The sequence below is a fragment of the Punica granatum genome, chromosome 5 (genome assembly GCF_007655135.1).
Source record: "Punica granatum isolate Tunisia-2019 chromosome 5, ASM765513v2, whole genome shotgun sequence".
In the NCBI taxonomy this organism is placed as follows: Eukaryota; Viridiplantae; Streptophyta; class Magnoliopsida; order Myrtales; family Lythraceae; genus Punica; species Punica granatum.
In genome coordinates, this window is record NC_045131.1 from 1,591,808 (window position 1) to 1,617,801 (window position 25,994).

General features: G+C 39.7%; 4 protein-coding genes across 7 annotated transcripts; 1 reads left to right on the forward strand and 3 right to left on the reverse strand.

Annotated features, from left to right (window-relative positions):
• Positions 1-7,676: 7,676 nt before the first annotated feature.
• On the forward strand, positions 7,677-8,648 carry LOC116207794. Its single transcript, XM_031540888.1, has one exon. The coding sequence runs from the start codon at positions 7,677-7,679 to the stop codon at positions 8,646-8,648; it is 972 nt and encodes a 323-aa protein (XP_031396748.1).
• A 4,397-nt stretch (positions 8,649-13,045) lies between these two features.
• Positions 13,046-14,631, reverse strand: LOC116208510 (polycomb group protein Pc-like). 2 transcript variants are annotated; one of them, XM_031541996.1, is made up of 3 exons: positions 14,316-14,631; positions 13,922-14,084; positions 13,046-13,705 (listed from the first exon to the last, which is right to left on the reverse strand). In XM_031541996.1, the coding sequence occupies exons 1-3, from the start codon at positions 14,349-14,351 to the stop codon at positions 13,470-13,472; spliced, it is 435 nt and encodes a 144-aa protein (XP_031397856.1). In that variant the 5' UTR covers positions 14,352-14,631; the 3' UTR covers positions 13,046-13,469. The 2 variants fall into 2 exon arrangements, with proteins under 2 accessions (XP_031397856.1, XP_031397857.1); XM_031541997.1 differs by having other exon boundaries at positions 13,979-14,084; positions 14,316-14,625.
• Positions 14,632-18,259: 3,628 nt separating this feature from the next.
• Positions 18,260-22,462, reverse strand: LOC116208060 (serine/threonine-protein kinase AFC1). 3 transcript variants are annotated; one of them, XM_031541271.1, is made up of 12 exons: positions 22,112-22,249; positions 21,536-21,627; positions 21,283-21,309; positions 20,839-20,992; positions 20,704-20,752; positions 20,475-20,589; positions 20,210-20,301; positions 19,622-19,778; positions 19,442-19,506; positions 19,128-19,225; positions 18,935-19,040; positions 18,260-18,847 (listed from the first exon to the last, which is right to left on the reverse strand). In XM_031541271.1, the coding sequence occupies exons 2-12, from the start codon at positions 21,621-21,623 to the stop codon at positions 18,689-18,691; spliced, it is 1,110 nt and encodes a 369-aa protein (XP_031397131.1). In that variant the 5' UTR covers positions 21,624-21,627; positions 22,112-22,249; the 3' UTR covers positions 18,260-18,688. The 3 variants fall into 3 exon arrangements, with proteins under 3 accessions (XP_031397131.1, XP_031397130.1, XP_031397132.1); XM_031541270.1 differs by having other exon boundaries at positions 18,315-18,847; positions 21,536-21,707; positions 22,112-22,462; XM_031541272.1 differs by lacking the exons at positions 20,475-20,589; positions 20,704-20,752; positions 21,536-21,627; positions 22,112-22,249 and having other exon boundaries at positions 18,315-18,847.
• A 710-nt stretch (positions 22,463-23,172) lies between these two features.
• Positions 23,173-25,010, reverse strand: LOC116208059 (pentatricopeptide repeat-containing protein At5g42450, mitochondrial). Its single transcript, XM_031541269.1, has one exon. The coding sequence runs from the start codon at positions 24,818-24,820 to the stop codon at positions 23,198-23,200; it is 1,623 nt and encodes a 540-aa protein (XP_031397129.1). The 5' UTR covers positions 24,821-25,010; the 3' UTR covers positions 23,173-23,197.
• Positions 25,011-25,994: the final 984 nt, after the last annotated feature.

Sequence of the window (25,994 nt, forward strand, 5' to 3'; positions counted from 1 at the left end):
CTGACCCAGTTCGACTAAATTAGTCGGGACTCAATTTGGACTTTTAAATACCATGATTCACGCCGAAAAAATTGATTTAATTGTATGGAGCCCAAAAAGGTGACATCGTTTTCCAAACATAAATGCAAAATAATAATGATCGAGGGTTCTTGAGGCCCTAGATTTGGTCGATGGCATAAATTATCTAGACCAGATATAATCTCCAATTTTTTTCACAATATCAAAAAACCGACGTAGTGAATGTGTCGAGGGCATGGATGTTTAGATAGAGTGAGGGAGTAAGACCATGAGATATTTAACGAGCACGATTCCTTTACCATCGCTACAAAGATGAAGAACGTTTCATAATGATATAGGCATGCGTATTATATCTCTACCTCCAGCGTGTGATCTGCTCCATGCATACGTAGACATGGTTCTCGAGATACTATACATATGGTATAGGTACGCGTATAATATCTCTAGCACCATATAGATAAGACTTCGATCTTCGAATACTATCTCCTTTGGTCATCAATTTATGGGATCTTACTATACTAATTAAGATTCTTGCGGTAATCAATCGATAAATTAACGGAACCTATTGAAACTTGTCAAGTCTACGTCCGACAGAAATGGTGGAATTTCCAAGAGGAAGATTTACTTGCTGCAAACCGTGGGAGGACGCCGTTGTCATATGCGATGGCTTTAAGGGCAAACATATTTAATCAATGATTTTCAAATTTAATCCTTAATCAGTCATCATATAAAAATAAAATACTGGGGCCATGTTGAAAGTTAAACAAGAAAGAGCCCGTTTTACATTGAAAAATCGAAAATGAATCTTTGGATTTACGAAAGGTCGGGTGTCACGACCTCTCAATTTTCAACTCGAACTTTTGTGTTCAAGATAGACTTAAATGCTAATAGGTGGAGGGAAAATTTTGCCGTTGGGTTAACTAGATTAGGGAAGAATATATTTGGTGTCCGACGTAGCTTAGACTCTAGTGTTGGACTTAAAACAAGAAAACAGCCCCGTGGCGTGGGGGGTAGAGATAAGACAAGGACATAGACCAAACAACAGAGACAGAATCTTTGGCCACTATATATTTTAGCAAAGTAAAGTCCAATTAATCCAATTTAGAATTTTTTTAATTTATTGAATCAATGAATTTAATTGATGCAGTTGATTTTGAACTTCCATATCCTGACTTTTAACGTTGATGGCTTTATTTTGGAAGATGAATAATAATAATTCCAGAACTTGTGTAATTGATCCCATGCCGAAACTCAGGGGCTTAATTAAATAGAACTTTGGCCTAATTAAGTTTGATCGTGTTTACCAAACTTAAGTATATTTAAGCAGCTGTTGAATATATGTCATTTAAAATCAGAGAAATAGAGTGCGAGGCAGTAACTGATCGAGCATATGTATGCGTCGTTAGATATTCAAGAAAGCATTTGTCATCTATAAGCTAGAAAGGTAGTTAGCTTTAAGAGCATTTTAGCATGAGCTAATATATGCAGTTTAGACTAGGCGTTGAGGAGTAAAATATGATAAATTCACGTCAGAAGCTAAAATGAAAATTTATAGATTAATATATGACTTTGATATCACCACTTGACAACTCGAGCTTTTAAGTGGATATAGACTTAGGTCCGTATAAGTTTATGGAAATTCAATATGGTATCAGAGTCTATATTACACCAATGCACATCCACGTGCGTATGTGCATCCACACCATGCCATGCCCAATATGTCCGAGTGCAGTCAAGAGTGTGCCTCGTGTTAGTGTCCCCTCTCTCTCGAGCACGGAAAATGAGCCCGACTCGAGGTTAATTATTGAGGGTGGGTGTTTAAGGGCACGTGACAGCGTGTTGGTAGAAATAGACCACACGTTACACATGAGTACCAACACTTATCACCTTGAGCTTTTAAATGGAAATGAGCTCAAACTCGTACAACTCCAGTGGAAATTCAATATGGTTCGGAGCACAGGTTATGTATATGCTTACCCACCCGCATGTGCGCATCCACACCACGTCATACCCAATATGTCTGTGTGCAGCCAAAAGTGCACCTCGTGTATGTCCCTCTCGCCTGAGGATAAAAGAGGAGCCTAGGAGGTCAATTATTGAGGGTGGATTTTTAAAGGCACGTAACAACCTGCGGGCAGAAATATACCACACATTATAAGCGAAAAGCGGTTGTTGAGAAGTAAAATGAGATAAATCCCACATCAGAAAATAAAAAGAAAATCCATGAGTTAACATGTGACTTATATACCACTTATTAACTTGAGTTTTTAAGTGAATATGAACATAAACCCGTATAAGCTCAATGGAAATTCAATATTAGGCTAAAGCCTGTAAATATAGATTGAAATAATCACAAGCCAGGCTCGATCGGGATCTAAACTGAACTCAATAAGTAATACCTGAGCTTTGTATATGATATGGTAACTTCAGAGAGTATATGTAAGTTTTCATTTATTGTACGGGCAAAATGGAACAAATTTCATTGGCTATTTGTTGACGATATTTACAAAGCAGCTTGTTTAGCTTAACTCATGGAATTTTCTATACTTACATCACTTGGCTGCTCCATGCAGTAGGCTTTTTGACTAAGCAAACACATATAATATGGCCTTTTCTAGCTAGGACTATATTATATAAATCGATGATGGAAGATGCAATATTAGAAAACTAAACGATCTAATTTATTACATGAAAGATATGACATTTGAAAACAGTTCTGTACAAAACCTCTTTCACACTGTTTAAATTAAAAACATTTAAATTTTACATAAAAATTTCATTTTATTTTTTTTATTATGTGTTAGTTAAAAAATGGTTTTATTGATGTTAAAATGTTACATATGTTTTGTTTTTTCACATGCACCATTCGGTATCTGGAAGTTCTATTATACACCTCAATTAATTCAAGTTCAACCCATCTATTAATAAAAATCCAAGTTAGACACTCTACATTATATACGTATATATGTGTGTGTAATATAAAAGAAATTCAATTTCGAGCCAAATTGGCTCACTCTCAAAAAGCGTGTAGCGCAGTTGTGCAAGTCATTGTCTGGTAATTAAGAGGTTCTAGATCCGACACTTGGTGGAACTACCCGTACTTTTTTATTAGTTATACTAAAATTCTTATTTTATTATTTATACCCACGAACCCTTTCGTAACAAAAAAAAAAAGGAAAAAAACTCATGTAATCATAAATTTTTCTCCAATCATAAGGCACGGACCCGAAATCTTAATTATTTAAGAAGAATAAATACCGCACTTCAATCAATTTATGTTGGTCACAGAAAATCTTTTGATCGATAGTGAATCAATAAATTAATCTTACACATGTGATCCGTCAGGACGATTATGTCGTGATACTAACTATTAAGGGGGAAATTGAGCACCAACAACTAACTTTAGTTTTGTCGCTTCTTTAATTGCCATTTTGATAACCGAAACTTATAATCAATGGAAGCTTACGAAACAAGCAAAGTAAGTTCTCTAAAAGTCATCATGCATGGAATCGAAGGCCCAAATTACCCATTGCATGCATGCATAATCCTTTTGTTGATATATGTATGCATGTATCTGTGGCACTGAATGTACTGATTAAGGTTTTTATCGTCTTCTTCTTCTTCGTCACCTTTATTTCTGCATACATGGGACCGACACAAAAGGCTTTTTCTCTATCCGTCAGTATAGCTAGCTCTAACTACATTATAAGGAACACAAACATACATACATTTGCAATATGGCAGCTATGATTATTGTCTCCAATCCCCACACCTTAAAAGGGTTTCATTGAATGTGTAAAAGGTGGCTCATCGAGGACATTCCCATTTGCATCTCAATGATGGCACTTTGTGCAATCACGTTCATCTCTCTCATTAATTATATTACTTATGTTTTATTGGCATCGCGTTTAGTCGCATTTCATTTTATCCCATCACCTGTAATTTTTGCGAAATGGAGGCCACCTTTGCAAATAGAGTCCGTATAGAATAACAAAAAAAAAACTGAAAATTTCACGAGAATATGATTCTTTTTTTTTTAATAATCCGATTAGATAAAACATCATTTTTTTTCTTGTTCTATAGGTTTCTCTTTGGTGAGTGAGAAAGAATGCATGTGTGAGAGAGCAGGGAATTAATGAAAATGGAGCCCCCCAATCACCAATGATAATTCCATTTCATTCATGACTATTTGCTTCTAGTTAATTCGTCTCTTTTTAAAAAAAAAAAAAAAAGCTAGAAACTGTGGAAAGAGCTCATCAGTTTATTGTTCCTTTCTCCATTAATGTCATCCGATCAATTAATAAATGCAGTCCCATATATTCTTGTGAAGGATCGATTCCCATGATAACCCTTTTCTTGTCCTCTCATATGATAATTAAAGAGACGGAGGCATGGGCTCTGATCTATCTCCTCTCTCACCGAAAATGATCAAACCAACATCGGACCTATGAAGAATTGAATTGGCTTCCCATGTTCTATCGCCATCGTTATAATATTGTGACTGTGTTTATGGCTTTATATCTTGTCGAGGAAATTAAAAGGCAAGAGTTTTTTTTTTTAAAACACTTAGCACGCTTTCTCCCCCCTCTCTCTTTTTAAATTTGATACGCTGCGCTCGGGATCTAAAAGTCCAATGAGTCATGACTAATTTGGATTCGAGATAGGTCCCTCCGAGGAATTAAAGGACCAAAGCTCTTCTAGTAATAAATTTTCTCCATTTACAATATTCAAATTCAAGATTTTGATTTAAAAAGAACACATGTCAAGCCTCTTGGATCTAACCTATATGTTTCTTCACTCTTGCTAAGCATAAAATCAATTTGTAGGAGAGTAGAATGTTTTGCTGTGCATTATATATATAGAAAAAGAAGAATGGAACAAGAGGAAAGGGAAGTCTCACCTAAAGGGTTGATGGCCATTGCTTAATCAGAGTAATAATCCATAATTGAAAAAGGAGAAAAGTTAAAAAAAGCAAAAGATTGACCATGAGAAAGCAAGCCCCTCTCATATCTTTCTCCCATGGAGCCCGAACGGGCCCAAAGGCCGAAACTATGATTACTTTTTTATTACGGCCCCTCTAATTATCGAATTCACCTTCCGCACCCTTTTTGACAAAAATCGAATTATGCAAAGTTTGTTTCTCGAATCCTAGCGATGCATGCCCCCTCCTTTCTCTTGGAAGATTTGATTACTCTCTCTTCGAAAAAAGAATTCTAAACCGATATCATTTTCTTCGTTAGACACGTAATGAGATCGATGAACAGATTGCGTCGTTATCGTAAAATAATTTATCTTTCTTGAAAGGAAAACTGATGAATCCGCCAGATAATTAATTTGATGGAGTCGAAGTCAATACTGCTTTTTTGGCAGAGCTAGCTAGAAAGCAGCTGCTTGTGTAACTCATCCACGAAACTGAACCGTCGAAGTTTAAATATTAATTCATTCTTCATCAAATATCTTCTAGATGACTTTAAAAGGCAAGACAAAGGGCGGCTCTCAACATCAAACAATAGGTAGGTCGTGTCTAACCCCATTAAGGGAAACCCAAAAAAAAAAAAAGGAAGAAAAACAATACTTAAGTGACATGAATGTGTTCGTTCTAAACTTGCTAAGATAACACTCACTATCAGTTAATTATATTAACCTTAGAGAGGATATGAATTTGGAGATAAAATTGAGGTAGGACTCCATCTTGAGATAATTTGTATGAATAAGTCAATTGATCCGTCTAATCAAAAGTTCCTCAAAATATCTCGAGTTCATATTGGCTCGAATAAGACTTGACAATGGAAATATGACAGAACGTAAGAGAAGAGTTATGGGCGGTCGTGCTGGTTAATCATGTTTACCATGGAGATTAGTAAAACTCGAATATTCTACAAACTAAGGATCGGTGCTGGATCCTTAATTCCAGGAATATATATAGTTGCTATGTGTAAATTAATGATGTCTTAGATCGATGCTGCAGAGAGATGGTGATAAAGCCCATTGAACTTTAAATCACAGGGCTTGGGCTGCTATCCCCTGCTGGTCCAGCTGATCATGCCTGATCTCCTTGATTTTGCTTTATAAAGCCCTTAGTTATTCCCCTTATTATCGCTGAGGGGACCAATTAATTCATCAACATCCTTTTTTTTTTTTGGCTTAACATTCATCAACATCTTCGCTTCGTTTGTTTTGTTACATCAACGTGTACTTGGCGTGCAAAACACGAAATGATGAAAGAAAAGTTGATATATATATATATATATATATATATAATTTTTTGGTAAACTATATAAGAATGGGCCACGTATGGAAACCCTTAAAATATCGCCAAAGATGAGAGTATTAAACTATTAATACATTTAGGAGGAGAATGAAAGAAATGGAAATCCTAGGATAAGTCCAACGACTTGCAAGCCAACCGACTCGAGCAATACTCGAAATGAATGTTATTCGTGACTCTCGTCGAAATTATGAATATGAATCCTTGTCTTCCATATTTTGCTTGGGTATAATATGAATGTCCGTCGTTTGATACATAAACGAAATTCTCACGTGAAATAAGAAACAATAATAAAATCGAAATTAATATACAGATCAAAATAATTACAAATTTTTAAAAATAAAATGGTAATAGCGCCATAACCACACAAATGGTCGATCAGCTGATCAAATGGGGCCGAAATTGATGTATGCATGCTAATTTCGTCCCCTGAAAATTGAATTTCACGTGGAAAATAATTAGGTATTTTTGCGACACTTTCCCCCGTACAATGCCATCTCCAAAAAAGGACTGTCCACATATCTCTTTCATGTCTCTGTTTCCGACCAATCAAACGTTCCCCAGTTAATTGTTTGATTGATTTTTTTTTCGATAAATCTCTCACAGCGTGAATTTTTTTGCATCAACAAGAACTCGAACCCGAGACCGAGATTTTACTCAAGCGGAACAAAATCCGAATCGCTTGAATCAACTAATATTGGCTCAATAATGCATACATGCAAATGGGAATTAACACCAAGTGGCGCCGTCCTCCAAAGCATTTGGGACAGCGATCAACGACAAAACTCTCTAAAACCACCACAACACTTCCCTTTCTTCATCATCACTTCCATTGCTCAAAACGGGAAGAAAGGACAATCATCAATTCCATAGCATAGGAATGGGAAGCACATAAATTGTTAGGCGAAGGCAATAATTAATTCCGATACGGAAATCGGGCAGGTTGTTTTCTTGTCATGGAAAAGCATGTGATGAGCCCTACGGTCTGATCATCTCTTGATCTCCTCTTCCAGCTTACCTAAGCTTTTAGGCCATTATATATATATATATATATATTATGGAATGATTTATTCCTCACTGTAATTTATGTACATATCCTAGTTTTCCATATTTAGGTGTCACTAGTTTAGCCATATTTTATACTTTCCGTTTATCGATTGGACTTGGCTGTATACATATACATCGAATTAATGAAAACATACCAAGTTCTTCTGCTCAATTTCGTTTCTTGACATGGTATCAGAGCGGTGGTCCTGAGGCCAGCCGTCTCGTCATCTTTGCCGGCCAGAATAGCCGAGCTTCTCTTGCCAGTGTTGCTCACTGAGCGTCATCCTTCTCTTGTCTTTCACTGAGCTTCTTCTTTCTGTTCATCTCCCTGTTTACCATCACCATGACAAAATCAGCAAATAACAGTGAATCAAGTGGAAGCATACCACCGGTTTATCTCTTCACCCCCTCTGATGGTCCCGGCACACAGCTTATCTCCTGCAAACTAAATGGCAGGAATTACAATACTTGGTCTCTAGCAATGCAAACAGCGCTTCAGGCCAAGAACAAGCTCAGTTTTATCGAAGGAAAAGTGTTACAACCAGCAGAAGGAGAACCTTACCATGAGCAGTGGGTGACTTGTAATTCGATGCTCCTCTCATGGATTTTCAATCGCCTGGACGAAGATTTACAGAACTCAGTGGCAGGAGCGAGAAATGCAAAAACTCTCTGGGACGATCTTAAGGAACGATTTTCCCAAGGTAATGAAGCAAAAATTCACCAGCTTAAGACTGATATTTGTTTACTCAGACAAGAGAAAAGATCAGTTTCAGAGTATTATTCAAAGTTAAAGAGTCTCTGGGATGAATTAGATATGTATCTCGATTTACTCGTTTGTTCGTGTGATGCTGGAGCTCGACTAATGGCCTACAAGGAAAAGGAGAAATTACATCAGTTCCTAATAGGGCTCAATCCCGAGTTCCAGACTATCCGTTCTCAGATTTTGAGCATGGAGCCACTGCCAAATGCGAATAGGGCACATTCGATTGCAGCAAACGACGAGGCACAACGATTAATCACACACGGCAGAGAAACAATTTCAGAATCGCTCGGTTTTGCAGCAAAAATCAGTCGCGATTTTGGTGGGGGATCAAACCCCAACCCTAATTTCAGCAATTTCAGAGGAGAAAGCAAACCTCGAAGCCGCCCGTTCTGCGATTACTGCGGTCGGAATGGCCATTTTCGGGCCACTTGCTACCAGCTGAATGGGTATCCAGGTTCCGACCAGCGAAATCCGAAGGGATCCGCTGCTGGTGGCTCTCGGCCGGGTGTGAGGAATTCGGCGCCTTCTCTCTCGACTCTGCAGAGCAAATAAGGAGGAGGAGGAGGAGTCGGGTTTTCGTTTTTAGAAGGCCCGGGTAACCCCTATTCGGGTGGCCCATCCCATCAGCGTCAAGCCCAACTGAATCGTGGGCAATGGAGGCCCGGTCAGTCGGCCCAACAGGGTTTTCACCATCAGCCAGCCCAACAATCCTTTCAAGGCCCAGGGAATTATACTGCAGCACGAGCCCATACCGAATCACCTGCGGACCTTAATAAATTGGCCCATCTTTCTGAGGCCCAACTACAACATCTTATGTCAATGATACCTCGCGATGATGGTGAGGTTAATCGTCTAAGTGGTGAGACTTTTGAACCTATTGCCTCAAATATTGATTGGATTATTGATTCGGGAGCTTCACGACATATGACTGGCAGCCTGGATAATATTTTTGATATTTCTCCCATCAATAATGGTCCAATTATTCATGTTCCAAATGGAACAACAAAAGCTACTTTTACAGGCAAAGTTTCTTTTGGAGTCAATATGATACTTCAAAATGTTCTTTATGTGCCGGATTTCAATTGTAACTTATTGTCTGTGGCTCAATTATCTCGAGAACTTAAATGTAGTGTACACTACATTTCTGATTTATGCCTGATCCAGGACCGCACCTCGGAGAGAATGATTGGAGTGGGTGAACTTCACGGGGGGGTGTGGATTTTACGACGAGTATCCTCATCTCTTCAGAAACTACGGGCAATGAGAGCAGATGATGAAGATATTTGGCATAAGCGGTTGGGACACCCTTCTTCCAGTTTCCGGTTTGAGAACAATTCTATTACTATGCATCGTTCAGTCAATAATTCGCTCTGTGACATATGTTGCCGTGCAAAACAGACGCGTTCCAATTATCCCATTAGTTCGAATAAAGCCTTGTTTCCTTTTCAATTGGTTCATTGTGACATTTGGGGACCCTATAAAATATCATCTATTTCTGGTGCTCAATATTTCCTGTCGATTGTGGATGACTATAGCCGGGCTGTATGGGTTTATCTTTTACGAAATAAGTCGGAGGCACAAGGTTTCCTGATTAGTTTTTGCAAGTTGGTCAGGAATCAATTTGATCGAACAGTGAAAACCGTGAGAAGTGATAATGGGTCAGAATTCATGAGTCGACTTGTCCAAGATTATTTCTCTGACAACGGCATCATCCATCAAACCTCGTGTATTGACACTCCTCAACAAAATGGACGGGTTGAGCGTAAACATCGGCACATTCTTAATGTAGCCCGGGCCCTGATGTTTCAAGCTTCTCTTCCAATAGATTTTTGGGGAGAATGTGTTTCCGCTGCAGCACACCTCATTAATCTTGCACCTTCAAATATCTTGTCAGGCAAGACCCCTTTTGAACTCCTTTTTCGACAGAAGCCGGATTATAGACACATTCGTATTTTTTGTTGTCTTTGCTATGCACACTATAATCCACGTGTCAAAGATAAGTTTGGGTCACGTTCGAGAAGATGCGTATTTGTTGGGTACCCATTTGGCAAGAAGGGTTGGAAAGTCTTCGATTTGGAGAATCGAGAATTTTTTGTTTCTCGGGATGTTAAATTCGATGAGGAAGTTTTTCCTTTCAGCAGTCCGACTCAATCTGGTTCGGCAAATTCAGGCATTCGGTTTTTGGACACTTCAGGCCCAGGGGGAGCTCAGGGGGAGTCCACCATCTCCTCTGAGAAAAATACGACTCATCACCTATCCAGCTCACCTTCTTCCAGGACGGTTGGGACTAGCGTCGACACTGTTTTTTGTTTGGATCAACACCAATCCCCTGAGCCTACATCGCCTGCCCACATGTCAGGCCCTGCTTCTTCTACCGACCCGGAACCTTCTTCTGGCACAGACTGCATGACAGACACTATAGCCCGTTCTAAGGCTCCGCGGAATATTCGAAAGCCAAGTTGGTTCAGTGATTTTGTCTCCCACACTGCTCGTTGCTTAGATTCTTCTTCTACCCCCCCAATCATATCACCTGCTCCATCAAACTCTCCAGGTACGTCTCATCCCCTCGAGCATTATCTTCAATATTCTGATATTGATGCCACCCAATTGTCTTTCCTAGCTGCACTTGACTCTGACTCAGAGCCAAGGACTTATTCAGAAGCCGCAAAGGTTCCACAATGGCGCCTAGCCATGGCTGATGAAATCCGTGCCCTCGAGGATAATGGCACGTGGACTCTTCAATCATTACCTCCCGGAAAGAAACCTATTGGCTGCAAATGGGTTTTTAAGATTAAAAGACGAGCTGATGGCACTGTGGAACGTTACAAGGCTCGACTCGTGGCCAAGGGCTTCACTCAGGTTGAAGGAGTCGATTTTCATGAGACATTTGCACCGGTCGCCAAATTGGTCACAGTTCGCTGCTTATTGACTGTTGCTGTTGCTAAACAATGGGAGATGCATCAGCTTGATGTTAATAACGCCTTTCTTCATGGGGACTTGGATGAGGAGGTTTACATGTCTCTTCCTCCTGGTTTTCGTTCCACCGGATCTAATCAGGTATGCCGTCTGCAAAAGTCCCTCTACGGTCTTCGTCAGGCATCTCGAAATTGGTATTCTAAGTTCGCCACTGCTCTTTCTCAATATGGTTTTCAACAATCCGGCGCTGATCACTCCTTATTCACCTTCTCCCATGGCGACACATTTCTTGCGGTTCTGGTTTATGTTGATGATATGATTCTCGTGACTAATGATTCTACCGCGTGTTCTAGTTTTAAGACTTATCTTCGACACTGCTTTCACATTAAGGATCTTGGTCCTTTATCCTATTTCTTGGGAATAGAGATTATTCGGAGTGGCTCTGGTTTATTTCTCAATCAGCGAAAGTACACTCTGGATATTCTCACCGAAGCCGGTATGCTAGGTTCACGGCCTGCTTATTTCCCCATGGAGCAACAACACCAATTATCTCAAGACAGTGGTGACCCTATTCCAGATCCGGGCCAATATCGCCGTCTGATTGGTCGTCTATTGTATCTCACCATCACTAGGCCGGAGCTAAGCTACCCTATTCACATTTTATCTCAGTTCTTGCAAGATCCTCGTCAGGGACATTGGGACGCTGCTTTACGAGTGCTTCGATATCTCAAGCAATCTACTGGACAAGGGATTTTTCTCTGTCCAACATCTCTATCTTTAACGGCTTACTGCGATGCAGATTGGGCTAGTTGTCCCATGACTCGACGGTCATTGACTGGATATTTCGTCACTTTAGGCGGGAGTCCCATCTCTTGGAAGACCAAGAAGCAAACAACAGTCTCCAAGTCTTCTGCCGAGGCAGAATACCGAGCCATGGCCGCCACTGTCAGTGAACTCTTATGGCTTCGTTCTCTCCTTAGCTCCCTTGGTGTTTATCATTCCGGTCCAATGCATCTTTTTTGTGATAATCAAGCAGCTCTCCATATCGCCTCTAATCCAGTCTTTCACGAGCGCACCAAGCACATTGAAATATATTGCCATTTTGTTCGGCAACATTTGCGCTCTGGAGCTGTCGCCACATCCCATGTGTCTACCCGCTTTCAACTGGCAGACATCTTTACTAAGGCACTTGGGCGTGATCAGTTCCATTTTCTTCTTCGCAAGTTGGGGATTCGGAATCCTCATTCTCCAACTTGAGGGGGAGTATTATGGAATGATTTATTCCTCACTGTAATTTATGTACATATCCTAGTTTTCCATATTTAGGTGTCACTAGTTTAGCCATATTTTATACTTTCCGTTTATCGATTGGACTTGGCTGTATACATATACATCGAATTAATGAAAACATACCAAGTTCTTCTGCTCAATTTCGTTTCTTGACAATATATATATATATATATATATATATATAGGCTTAAAAGCATGCATACATATACCGGAAGCTCATATTCGTGTTTTTCGATGCTGTTATTAGCGTTCTTCTAAATAGAGGAAAAGGCAACACATGCAGTACAACATTGTAACATGAGAATGAAACAGGTCACGTGAAACCATATAACCAAGGAGGAGTGCTCCTCATGGTGATATTGTTGGGTTACCTTACCCTCCTTTTGTATAGCTTAATTTTCATTTATTTGTTTAGGGCCTGGACCCCGCCTGCTTACCGAAGAAAAAAGGAGGATCGATAATTTTCTTATGAGAGAAGTAAAGGTATATAAACAAGTCGCTTAATCAGAAGTTGACACGTCGGTTGAAGGTGAATTACGTGCCGGACACGTGGGCGTGGCTCGTTTCGACCCGACTACTGAACATTGCATCTCGCGTCACGCTTCTCAACAACTACCTGAACGCTCCTGCTGCTGACACTGGCAAACGGTATTATATGATAAAAGGTTAATATTATATACTAAGTATGTGTATATATATATATATATATATATCAATTTATGTATATATAACCCTCCACCGGATAGGACAACGTTTTATATATGTCCAACCCCACACGCATTGCGCAGCTGAATTGCCTTCCGTCTATATACAACACACAGCTTCTTCGCTAAATCTCTTTTGTTCTCTCGCTGTTTGAAATTGATGAATTCAATCGGGAACTTCCTTCGAGAGATCAGACAAGCAAGTGGGGCTGGTTTTTGGGGATGATGTGACAACTTTGCCCCTGGGCGGCTCCCCTATATCTATATATATACACACGTATATATACATATGCACATCACACTCATATGGAAAGAGAGAGAGAGAGAGTAGTACAAAAGCCCTTTCTAACACTTAATGAGATTCTTGTCTTTTTATTGAGAGGAACAGCAGGGAGAGAGAGTGAGAGACGCATCGGGGGTTGAGTCGAAGAATTTGGGGTATATATCTAATGGTAAGTTGAACTTATTTGGAGGAATCTGCAGAGTGGAGCATCGTTTGGATCCTTTGCTTTGTCTCCATTTGATGGTGATGGTGATGGTGATGGTGATGGTGATGATGATGACGATGATGAGAAGAGGACCTCTGATCATCATCATGTTCATGGCCTGATTCTGGTGAGGATGATGATGATGATGATCTCTTCCTTGTGTTGTACTCCTCAAAGAACTCCTTGTTCTCCTTTTCCAGCTCCTTCCACACTACACATATGCAAATTAACACACCCATAAATACATACATAAATACATACATACACACACACACACACACACACACACACACACGATATTAAGGATCGCGCAATACTGTATTGTGTGATCCTTAATACACGAAGACAAGATTTTCGTTTATGTAATACTCGTATCATGCTTAATCCGGGAAAAAAAAAGAAAAAAGAATCTCTGTATCATGCTTACGATCGAGCTTGATAGCTATTCTGCGGGATGACTGAGTACGAACAGTCGAGCGAGTACCTGTGGAGGTTATGACAGGCTGGATGTTTGCATGCTTGGAGAGGGCTTCCATGCAGTCTTCTCTGCTCATGTTGAAGAGGAGGCACTCCTCTATGAGACGGTGTACCTGCATGCACATGTCACATCGTGTCAATATTCCGTGGGATCGCCAGCAAAGGAGATTCACCGGCTGCCAGGGTTGGTCGAGATCTATTCTAAAAGACCGTATCGTTTGCAGATCCCTTTTCATGGCCACAGCATCACATATACGAGGATAAATCGAGACTTCAAACATCTACAAGTTAAAGAAACAAAATTTCGATTCTATATGCATAGGGGAACGTTTTAGCTAGCTAACCATGCGAATATAGGAGGCAGAAGAGTCGTCTCCCATGATCCAGTCTAAGCTGAGAAATATGGATGAAGGAATTAGAGAGGGATAGAAAGATCTCAATATAGAAGAGAGAAGGAAAAAGGATAGGAGGATATAGAAGAGAGTAGACTATGGAGAAGGCAGATGGAGGAAGGAGCTAGAATAGATGATCAACAAGAAAAAAAGGCCCAAAATGGAGAAAATTGTTCTTCCTTTTCCACTAATATTTATACTTACTATTATTATATAAAATTATTATAATGAAAAATGGTCATCACAAGGTGGCCAAAGTTTACCGCGACCACACCTCACAAATCTTCTTACTCCTCCCCCGAACCCTAAGGCACCCAAACCTTCTGCCGTTGTCGTCAGCGCGTTGGGCTCCGGCTAGGCGCGTCCGATAGCGATCCCCTGCCCCCGATCTTTAGTCCCCCATCAGATTCCCTGCCCTATCCCCCAATCCGACTCTCTCCCCCTTTGCCCTCCGGCTACTACCCCACAATGGCTCTCCACCTTCCCATCCTGACCAGCTCCGCCGCCCCCTCACCGCGTCCCTTGGTTCTCCTCTATCAAAACTTGACGCCTGCCCCACCTCCGATCCACCATGCCTCTTACTCGCCTCGATCCAGTCCCCGCTACACCTCCTATCCACCTGTTCTGTCCCGATTGGGTCGAACTCCATCCCTATCGCCCAATTCTGGATCAGTGCTGATCATATTTGGTTAGTCCACATCGGATCTACTTGGATCTGACCCTTTTGCTAGGGCGGCATTTGCTTCCCACCCAGAGTTGTGCCTCTTCATCACGTGTTAATATAGATTTGGCTGGAAATCTCTTACGGTCATCTAATTTAAAGATAAAAAACGCGGGTTTTAGATTTGATCGTCGACGTATAACCGATGTAACCCGACACCCAGTTGTGTTCATTACACTATTCTCTATGGTGTCCGTCACAAGAGTCCCCAGATCGTGTTAATGTGTGATTGGTTGGATACGATATGGGTTGAATCAAGGCGATATGACTTAGGGGCAGTTATTTCAGGATAAGACTTCACTGCTGTTCAGACTCCATTAGGATCAGCTCGGCGGCTTCTTAACACGTTTTGGCAATTAACTGTGTTGGGCGCTATTATGGCCACTTCCCCCATTTCTTGGAATTAAAATCTTTGGTTGCTCGGATTGTTATCATCGACGCCTTTCCACCGTAGGTCGGCGTCGTTTTTGGTTTCATGTCGTAGTTCCCTTTGAGGTCCTAAGAGCCCTAGTCAAGGTCACTCGATCCTGTTAAGCTGTAATTGGTCAGCCCTGGTCTATCTCCAATTAAGTCAGGAAGTCGCGGATTCACTATGGACCCATGTCATGTTAGTGTTATGTTTGTTGTTTGTTTTTATCAAGGATGACTTTTCAGTCATTTTTCTATATGTAAGCTCGATTTTCAATTAGGTGGGCGACAAAACCGGTGTTGCACCCAGCAGTACAATGTAAATTCGGTTTGTTATTAATAAAACGCTACTATTTACCCAAAAAAACAGGGTTTGCTGTGATCTTCTACCGGCAAAAGTTTAGTGTGATCTCTCAATGAAATAAATAAAAGTAAAATAATTACTATATAAAAAGATTAAAAAAAATCAACTATCAATCAGGTCGTTTAACGCACATTCTCTTTAGATAAGATCATAGATTTGAGTTTATGAATTATACCTCTTAATAGACCTATTCGACTTGAACTAAATTAGTAAGAACATGTCCGATTTTGAAATACTAGATTGCATATCTAAAAGGCACAGCTGCAGTTTCTTCTTCTTTTTTATTTTTAATGGAAGCACAGGTGGAGTTTGACTGTATCACATCCTAGAGTGGAAAATTTCGGGGATGCGGGGCCCAAAGGCCCACGTGGGAGGAGGGTGGCGATTGGTCGAAAGGAGATGAGAGGAGATTCTTTTTCTAATCAGCCGGGGGTCATGTCCTCTTACGTGGCTTGCCCACGTGAGACCCACCGGTCTTTGGGCCCCTCCGTCCGACGTGGCCATCTGGCACTTGGTAACGGGCCTCTCCTGGTCCCCACATTCCCTTCCCTCCCTTGCCAACAATTCTGCCCATAATATTTGCCCAAAAGAACAAAAAAATTTATTTAGTGAATGGACGGTGCCATCCATCGGTATAAGGTCGGTCGATTTTCGATATGATTGACAGTTCGAGCTATCTGAATTTTAGTTTTGCAGGCACAGTGAGAGGTTGTAAGTCTGTTTAATCTATGAAATTTAGACCTTTAAGTTATTTCAATTTTATATATTCAATCGTTATTTTCGTTAAATAATTTTTTTTCTTTTTTTCTTTGGGTTAATAATAAAAAAACACAAACTCTCATATTTTAACAATTCTACCACGATATTTTTTCTTTAACCCAAAAAATGCATAAACTTTCAATTTGATAATAATTTTAGTACGACGTCAATTTTTTGTTAATTTGGACGGACTCGAGGCTACAGAGAGCGCTGACGACCCCAATCGGGGGAGGGCACCGGCGATTCCAATCGGGGTTGAAGGCCGAGGTCATAGCTCCACCAGTAGGAATCCGGCGCCCTCTCCCGATTGGGATTATTGGCACCTTCTGTAGTCTCGATTTCGTCCAAATTAACGAAAATTTTGACGTCGCGCTAGAATTGTTATCAAATCAAAATTTTGTGTATTTTTAAGTTAAAAAAAATACGTGACAAAATTGTTAAAAATACGAAAAGTTTGTAGTTTTTTTTTTTATCAAGTAACCCTTTTTCTTTTAATGTTTTTGTTTGGTGCTGAGGCCTGAGAATGGCTGCTTCTTGATGGTCGTATATTATTGCTGTTTTAGGATAATTCTGCAGTGAAAGGCAGATCTGCAGTCGGTTTATGATGCAATTGATTATATCATACCATCAAAATAAATTACATTAAAGTAGTAATGAATTATTTAAAATTATTAGTAAATAAGTAACAAAGAAAATAAAGTATATGAATTTTGCATTAAACTACACAAATTCTGAAACAAATTATATAAATTTCAATATAATTTACACATATTTCTAAGTGATAGATACTCTCTCTTGAACAAGTACTGTTAGTTACTTGGCTGAATGATATTCAATCAAGATAAACACGAGTGATACGTTGGACGAACAGTGATTTCTCAATTTCGACTTACATATATCTCCGTGGGCCCCCCCTTGCCTTTTCTAGGATGTCATGCGTTCATTAAAATAATTTTTGTATAACTTTTTATTAATTAATAATTGTTTTTTTTTTTTATGGAAAAATATCTGCTACTTGTCCAAGCCGGTCTCCTCTCCTTGATTTTTATTGCAAAAGCTATTTTAACTAAAAAGATTAACCTCGTCGAGTGAAAATTACAATACGTAAAAGCAAATCCAACATTATCATGACACATCGAATCTAATAATGTGCGGAACACCTCAAAATAATATTATATCCCATGACTGCCAATTTTAATATAATATAATATAATATAATTTGATATGATATCAGTTCGTGTCGTGCAATTACAGCTGATCAACTTATGATTTCCCATTAATTTATTAAAGTCTATTTCTTGTGTTGAATTAAAGTTAAATTTTTTAATTTGAAAAATGTGTATTTTTATTATGTAGTAAAATGATTTAAAGTTAAAATTTATGTGATTTTAACCCTAAAAACAAACGGACCATTATATTTCTTGATTTTTTCATTAATTCATTGAGCTACGTCATTAACTCACGCAGACGGTTTAATTTTTAATGTTTACCGTCCAATGTCATTTTTACAGATTATTCCCTTCAGTTCAAACAACACAGTTATAAATTCTTCACTAAACAAAAAAAAAGAGAGAAAAAAAACTAATAGACATAACCCTTCAATTCAAACTTTCCATTTTTTTTATTACATAATTAATTATGTAATTAAATAATATCATACTTTTGATAATGAAAAAATGGACAAGGGCAACCCATCAAAGGGAAAAAAAAATAACTAGCAGAAACAATATGCACATAGGAATTTAATTTTCTATTTTCCACCCAAATGAAAACCAAAAGGTGAAGTCTGCTCTTTCGGTAGATTACCACAGGCATAGGCACTATCTACACACCCGCACATTTTTAAGTACACACGACAAGAATCCTTTACCAAGTCGCGAAGAGGACAGCATCGCGAACAAATTATAATGAGCTTACAATTATCAAGGCCATCCTCACAAAGGAAATTGTGTGATATAACCTTCGCTATTTCCGCCTTGACGAGACAATATCGCTCCTCATCTCGTGGAAATGAAGTTGATCCTCTTATCTTCCCACCCTTTTTTTTTTTTTTCAATTTTCTGAATGAATTAATTACATTTGGAGGCCACACCTTCGGTATTGTCTTGTAAAGAAGGGATGCCGAAGTGCTTCCCGAGCTTTGAGCCGCTCGGAGGGCTCGTACCGGAGAAGGCCTTGCAGGAGATCAATTAGATCACCGGCAGAGTGATCCACATGCTGCATAACCAAATTCTGCAGGAATGTTGTGTAACTCAACAAATGTGCAGAAGACAAGTCCAAGCTAAATCAAAATTGAACAACATCATCCTGAATGATTACCGGAAGACGAGGCAGCTTCCAAACTGCTCTCAGACTTTCTCTTGAGGCTGCACCCTCAGGCCAATCCAACCTTGCACCTCTCTTAAAGTATTTCTCTGCATGGCGGCTGAAAGGAGAAAAAAGACAGGGTTAGAACTTTACCCTTGAAAGAAAGCTTAAACAAAGTAACAAGATAAGCTATGGCAAATCATACTCGGCTCTTAACACCATATGCTGCGGCAAAGGTCCCAATACCCTCTCCATCATTGCAAGATGCTCCAAATTCTCATGTGTCTGGAAAAGGGCCTCACCCTGGTTTTTTTAACGAAATCACAGTTATGTATAACATTGAATCGAGTGTACAATGACCAAAACTATTAATGTCAAATGAAAAATCTCTGATTTAAAGTTTGAACATCCTCTTTTTAATATTTAGTATGCAAATCTATACAAGGCACAATACTCACCAAAACAATAAAAAGACAGTAACTATATTAAATATCTATCTGCCAACCAAAAGTTACATACCGAGCATAGCTCAACAAGTATGCAACCTATGCTCCAGATATCACAGGGATAGTTCCATCCAAGACCTACAAAAAAGATTCATTAAGAAACCCCATGAATACACACAAATCCACACAAACTAAATGAATGGATCTAAGGTCCCAAGTCTATACAACATAGAAGGGGTAAGCAGTTAGTTACCCAAGATAACTTCTGGCGCACGGTAATGCCGTGTTGAGACCACATAACTATGATCCTGATGTTCAAATGTGGTGCTCCCAAAATCGATGAGCTTTATAGCACTTGACTTGGGCAGAGTCTTGAAGTAAGAACCATCTTTCACAGACCGTGATAAAAACTATAAAAAGGGAAATATAATAATGACTTCAGAATAGTAACTTTATCCTTCCAGATTCTCCAACCACATATTTTAGGCAAATCTGCCTTTTGTCAGAAACTAATTCTTCGATCATAGATCGTATGATGGTCAAGCTATAAACTCCACAGGACAAATTTTCTAGCAATTACATATCACGCAATGTTGACTTTCAGCAGGCATCCTCAAGAATTGCATTTCCAGATCATGGATTGCACAAGTATTATCTTTATAGCATGTGAGAAGAAATAGCAATGGCTCACAGAATCCTCCTCGTTTGGAAGTATGTTATGAGAAAGAAGAGTAGACCTATACTTCTAACTTTAAATAATGCTTAAGAAGAATCATGTGCAATCAATTGAGAGAAAATGCCAGTGCCTACTAAAGCCACTAGTATGATCCAGGTAATATACCTTATAGTCTGGCACTTTCACACAATCCGGGGATACAAGAAGAATGTTTTCTGGCTTCAGATCAGTATGAATTAGGCGTAGATCATGCATGACTGCAGATGTAGATACAACAAAAATCAGTAAAGGTACTGTAAAAAAATAAAAAATTAATTACTTGTTCATGAAGTATATCATAATAAGCTTACAACTATGGCATAATATCAATGCTAGAAAGCTTCCTCGAACAATATAGTATAAATAAATGGAGCAAGTACTGTCAACACACATGCTACAGACTCCAAAAGTTGTCTGCCAAGCTCCCGAACAAGATCAATGGGAAAAGATCGATAGCTGTTTTTGCGCAGAAAATCGTATAAGCTTGGTCCAAGCTTCTCAAATACCTGTTGAAACCATTTAAATCCATCCGCAAGTTTTTTAACTTACAGAAATTCAGCGACAGAGCAACAAGCGTTGCCCCTCCAAATAATCAAATTACAAATATAATAAATACTTACAATACAAATATGATTACGATAGTCAAACCAATTCCGAATTTGCACACAACTGCAAAGAATGAAATCACTCATACCGAATTACTTCTATCTTCTACAGTAAACAATCAGAAATAACTACAAAGGCAATAATCTTACCGAGTGCCCCCAACATCATGCCTGGCTAGCCGTTGCAAGACGTCAATTTCAATCATAGCCGCTTCACGATATTTGTGTATTGACCTTACAATTTTGATTGCCACTACTTCTTTCTTTTCATTGTCAAAACATTCTAAAACTTGCCCAAAGGTCCCTGAAAAGATTAAATTCAGAACACAGCAAAAGATCTGCTAGTTTAGACATGAGAATATAAAAAAATCTGATTTTACAGGTCAATGAGTTACCATTCACAGAATTGACTATATATATTTATTTTTTCTGTCATGGCCACACATTAAGAAAACATCTATTTCTGAATCACTCACAATACCAGTTTTCATTATTTACCATCGTCTATGTAAAGTAAAAAGATACCATCTCAAGTCGGGAGAGGCAGTTCCACCATCAAAGAAGACAGAACATAATGAAAATTAACATACTAACCTTCACCCATTTTGCTGAGAATTCTGTCTGCAAGAAAAACAGAGAACTGGATTCAGCAGGCATACTTGAAACCAGAAGATAATCGACAGCACCAAGTTAACATTAAGCAGAAATACGCCAGGAGATAAAGAACAAAGCCGAACTCAAACGAACCAGAAAACTGGAGGTTGTACATCAGATACATCCTACTTACAATAACCTCCAGCATGACAAATGACAACAGACAATGCTTGTCTCCCGTTTTTACACTTACATCGAGGAGTTAAAGCGTCTCCAATGGCAAAAGCATAGTGACCGTCTTTATCATCGGGCCTCCAAGGTGGAGATGCATTCCGAGGCATTCCCCTGTAGAAACCAGAAGAATATGCATAATTGGAGATCAAACCGTTCCCAAACTCCTGCCCACAATACATCCCTGGGAGGACCTGTGAGGCAATTTGCACCGAATTATTAAATAAAACCACGGATAGTGCATCTTTTTCATGCCGAATTCGGGCGAATTCAACAATGACTGCAGATCATCATAACATAGGTTCTCTAAAATTCTATAAATTGATGAAGAGTACAGATCACAGACGACCGCTATTACACGGATTAGTAAACAATGCGGAAAATTTCAATGTGAACTGATCGTCAATTGAAGGCTTACTGGTGATCCATGGCTGGCTTCCTTACACCATGAACAACACAAAGCTTTAGATATATCACATTTAGCATGATGATCAGCCAGAATTCACCATACATGAAGCGAAACCTAAAAATTTACACGCATATACGATGATAGATAAATGCCCAGTGTCGTATAAAATCACGAAATTCAAGGAAGTACCTTAGGAGGAGGGGGAAGAGGAGGCGGCATGTCCCAAGTCAAGCGAGGCCGCTTCCTCGGGCGCTTATCCATACTACTGTGAGGGAATTCCATTATCCCCTGAGCCTCCATTGATGGATTCTCCCGGAAGATATTCTCCTCCACCAGGAGAAAACAGCCTTCAGTGAAAAGAATCAGAATCAAGAAGAGATTCACTTAATCTGGCATCAGAATCACCATAAAGTTGAAAAGAATTGGGATTTGGAGCTGAGAATTTGGGGAAAATCAGAGATCGATGATCACGAAATCGAGGATCGAAACCCTAATTTTGATAGAGCTCAGATCTGGAGCTGAACGGGAGGGGAGGTGGAATGTAACCAACGTTACAGTTGTTAACTCGATAGGATGGTTTCCTTCCCAACTATAGTTTGGTGGTGGGCCCCACTTGGGCAAACGATCCGCCGTGGGAGGGACCATGGAGTTGTTCATTGGGATTTGAACAGATCTCGCAACGCTGATGGGCCCACTGTTTCCGGCCCAAAAAATACAGACCTCTGCACTGCAGTTAAGAAAACAGCAGAGTGATTTTTTCATCCAACCTTTGGTGATAAACAACTGAACATACAGATTTCGTCGACAAGAGTCAATTGATTGATGATGCAGAAGAATCGATCACTGTCGACAAAATTGCGAGTATTTCTTCATGCACCAGCTGTACAAAATGGTATCTCACCCCGGAGCGGAATCCTAAAGTGGCAACAAAATCTCAAGCCACAGTCCATGGCATTGGCTAAATGCTAATAGCATACTGGAGACAAGGTGATTTAAGCACCTATGGAGGCATCTGATAAATTCGACTCACTTTGTATGGTCTGAGCTCACCTTGTGTCTTGTTGGATCCTTTGCCCCGGTCCTTGAATCGACATATGTCACTTCCAACAAGTTTGGTGGGGATGCTTCTCAAATCCATTACCATTACCATTTCATAGCATATAGATTTGCCAATCCGTAATCACCTGACTATAGGTCGACATGTCCATCTTTTCGGGAGCCCTCTTCCCAATATACCTTCACCCAATCATAGTTTAGGCAATGCCAACCGAGGGACTAGTGGTCGAGCTCGAGGAGAAGATTTGGAGCTTCCATCTCCTTCAAATGCTCGAGAAAAATTCCCATTACCACGTAAATCTCGTCCTTTTGCTCATGATTCCGGTCCGACGTCACAAAAACATGGAGTTTGTTCTTCCCTTCGATCCAACTGCAGCCCGGGACACGCAATAGCCCTCTCTCTTTCATCTCCTTCCTCATGCTTGAGACTCTCTCCCACCTCCCTGCTGCAGAGTGAGCATTCGAGAGCATAACGTAGGATGAGACATCCATGGGATCCAAGGCCAGGATCTTTCTTGCTGCAAGCTCACCAAGCTCTAAGTTTGAATGGATTTGGCAGCCCCCAAGAACCGCCTTCCAGAACCCGATTCCTGGGTCAAAGGGCAAGTCTGAAATAAACTGTTCTGCCTCCACGAATCGCCCACACCGAGACAACAGATCGACCATACAAGCGTAGTGCTCAGGCTTAAGCAAGTCAGGGCTCTCCTCTGATCTCCACTTGATGAAGTACGAGTAGCCCTCATCCACGAGACCTGCATGATTGCACGCCCACAGCAGCCCGAGACAAGTCACGCCATTAGGCTTAAATCCCGCATATTGCATCTTCTCGAAGAAGTCTATAGCCTCCTTGGCCTTTCCATTTTGGGCAAGCCCGTAAATGACGGCATTAAAAGAAACAATATTTCTTTGCATGAGCTTCTGGAAAACTAAAAGACTATCTTCCATGCTCCCGCATTTCGCATAGAAGCTAATCAATGAGTTGCCGACAAACACATCAGGCTTTCCCAAGCACTTGATCACACAAGCGTGGAAGCTGCGGCCCATCCCGAGGCCTGCGATATTGGCTGCTGCAGAGATTGCACATGGGAAACTCGACTTGTCCGGGATCCAGCCTTCTCTCATCATCTCCACAAAAAAGTTAACTGCATCCTCGTTGCGGCCCATTTGGCTGCACCCTGCGATCACCGCATTCCATGATACGGTATTCTTGTCGGGCATTGCTCGGAAGACACCAACCGCATCCTCAAACATCCCTCTCTTAAGATACCCGCAGATTAGAGTAGTGTAGGAGACCACATTCGGGTCATTCGTGTCTTCGAAGACTCTCCGAGCATCTTTTACAGTCCCCAACTTGACGTAAGAATCAAGAACCGCACTGCCCACGAAGACGTGAGAGCTGAGGCCCATCTTCGTCGAGCAAGCATGGAGTTGCCGGCTCAAGCTGAGGTCCTCCAGCTCAGTTGAGGAGTGAATCACGGTCCCGAACGTGAACTCATTCGGGCGGATGTCCAGGAGGAGCATTCGTGAGAACAAGAGCAGGACATCTCGGTGGCGGTGGGACTTGGCGAGGCGGCTGAGTAAGGCCGAGACTGACACCACGTCCGAGTCATGCAATTCGTCGAACAGCTTGAGGGCATTCAGAGATGGGTCTGACAGAGAGCGAGAGAGATCAATGTCTGAATCCACTGAAGCTTTGCCGGTTATGGAGGACTGAGATTTGGCTGCGTCGATGAGTCGATTACTGGAAAAAGAATGGATTTTGAGGTGGGTTGATACGCATGCATGAAATATAGCACGTGATATTCGTCTGTGCACCGGCAATTTCATGCACATAACTGACATAGAAAAAGGGGTAAAATGTGCCAAAATGAATGGTCAACTTTTGAGATGATTAAGTTGAAATTTTTAATAACCAGGGAGTTTGGTCCAGTGGTAAGGATGAGATACTTATGAATTTAAGTATTCACTTGATTCCGGGTTCGAAACCCCCTTGAAGTCACGGAGCGTTTTTGGCATGATTACCCATTACGTGTATCGCCGAAAGTTTACGGAGTTTCGGGATTAGTCGGTCGAAATCCGGACGCCCCGAATTAGCAAAAAAAAAATAAATGGCCGACTTTAGTGGTTGATCATTCACGCGTCCCTTTATGTTGCGTTGGGTACGTTACGGTGAATCCAATAAATATTCAACTATTGGATTTATAGCATTGTACTATAAGATGCATTTATAGCATTGTACTATAACATTATTACTTGCAGGGGTTTTATTTTTGAGTACTTAATCTAGTAATATTTTTAAAGCAGTATTTTAACTTAATCATTTTGATCTTTCATGTTTTTGTTTTTTCATTATCCTATTAATTTTTATATGTATAAAACATAAATGTATTTAAAAATAGTTATAAAAATATTGAATACTTCAATATAGATAAAAAAATTTATATTTTTGCAATATCTATTTCATTATATTGTAATAATTTTTTAAGTAAGCTGGCTCACAACTTTTGAATTTTTATTCAGTAAAGTGTTGAATTTGGATTAAAAAATAAAACTTCCTATAAGTCCTAAACTTTGAAAATTATTAACTATTTTTCTTTGGATCACTAATACTAATTATAATATTATATTCTATCTCCATTCTAATTATAATATCTATATAACTTTTAAGTACAGTAATTCTTTATTATATATTTTTAGAACTGTTAATTAGTTTTATATTATATATGCTTATCCGTATATTCAAATTAATTTACAATTTTATCTTCTCTATTAATTACATCATTAGATGGACCAATTCTCATTTACTTATGTATACTGACCTTTTCCTGTCCGATACATGGGCGTCGATGGTGTTTATTTTGTTTAAATTTGTGTTAAAATATTATCAAAATTAACAAATTATAATCGAAAGATTTTATGTTATGATGTAATAATCGTATATTTGGTACTCAAACAATGAATGAACTATAAAACTACGAGTAATCTACAATTATTTCTTTTACTAAGCGATTTCTTT

Bases quoted from the DNA above. Each gene is read 5' to 3' on its own strand.
- LOC116207794 (XM_031540888.1), top strand. From the start codon at position 7,677: ATGACAAAATCAGCAAATAACAGTGAATCAAGTGGAAGCATACCACCG.
- LOC116208510 (XM_031541996.1), bottom strand. From the start codon at position 14,351: ATGGGAGACGACTCTTCTGCCTCCTATATTCGCATG. The intron at 14,085-14,315 runs GTTAGCTAGCTA...ATGTGCATGCAG, and splicing joins CTGCCTCCTATATTCGCATG to GTACACCGTCTCATAGAGGA. The intron at 13,706-13,921 runs GTAAGCATGATA...GCATATGTGTAG, and splicing joins AATAGCTATCAAGCTCGATC to TGTGGAAGGAGCTGGAAAAG.
- LOC116208060 (XM_031541270.1), bottom strand. From the start codon at position 22,222: ATGGAGGCTCAGGGGATAATGGAATTCCCTCACAGTAGTATGGATAAG. The intron at 21,310-21,535 runs GTAAGTGTAAAA...TTTTTCTTGCAG, and splicing joins AGACGCTTTAACTCCTCGAT to ACAGAATTCTCAGCAAAATG. The intron at 19,041-19,127 runs GTATGATTTGCC...TTCTCCTTTCAG, and splicing joins CATATGGTGTTAAGAGCCGA to CCGCCATGCAGAGAAATACT.
- LOC116208059 (XM_031541269.1), bottom strand. From the start codon at position 24,820: ATGTCAGTTATGTGCATGAAATTGCCGGTGCACAGACGAATATCACGT.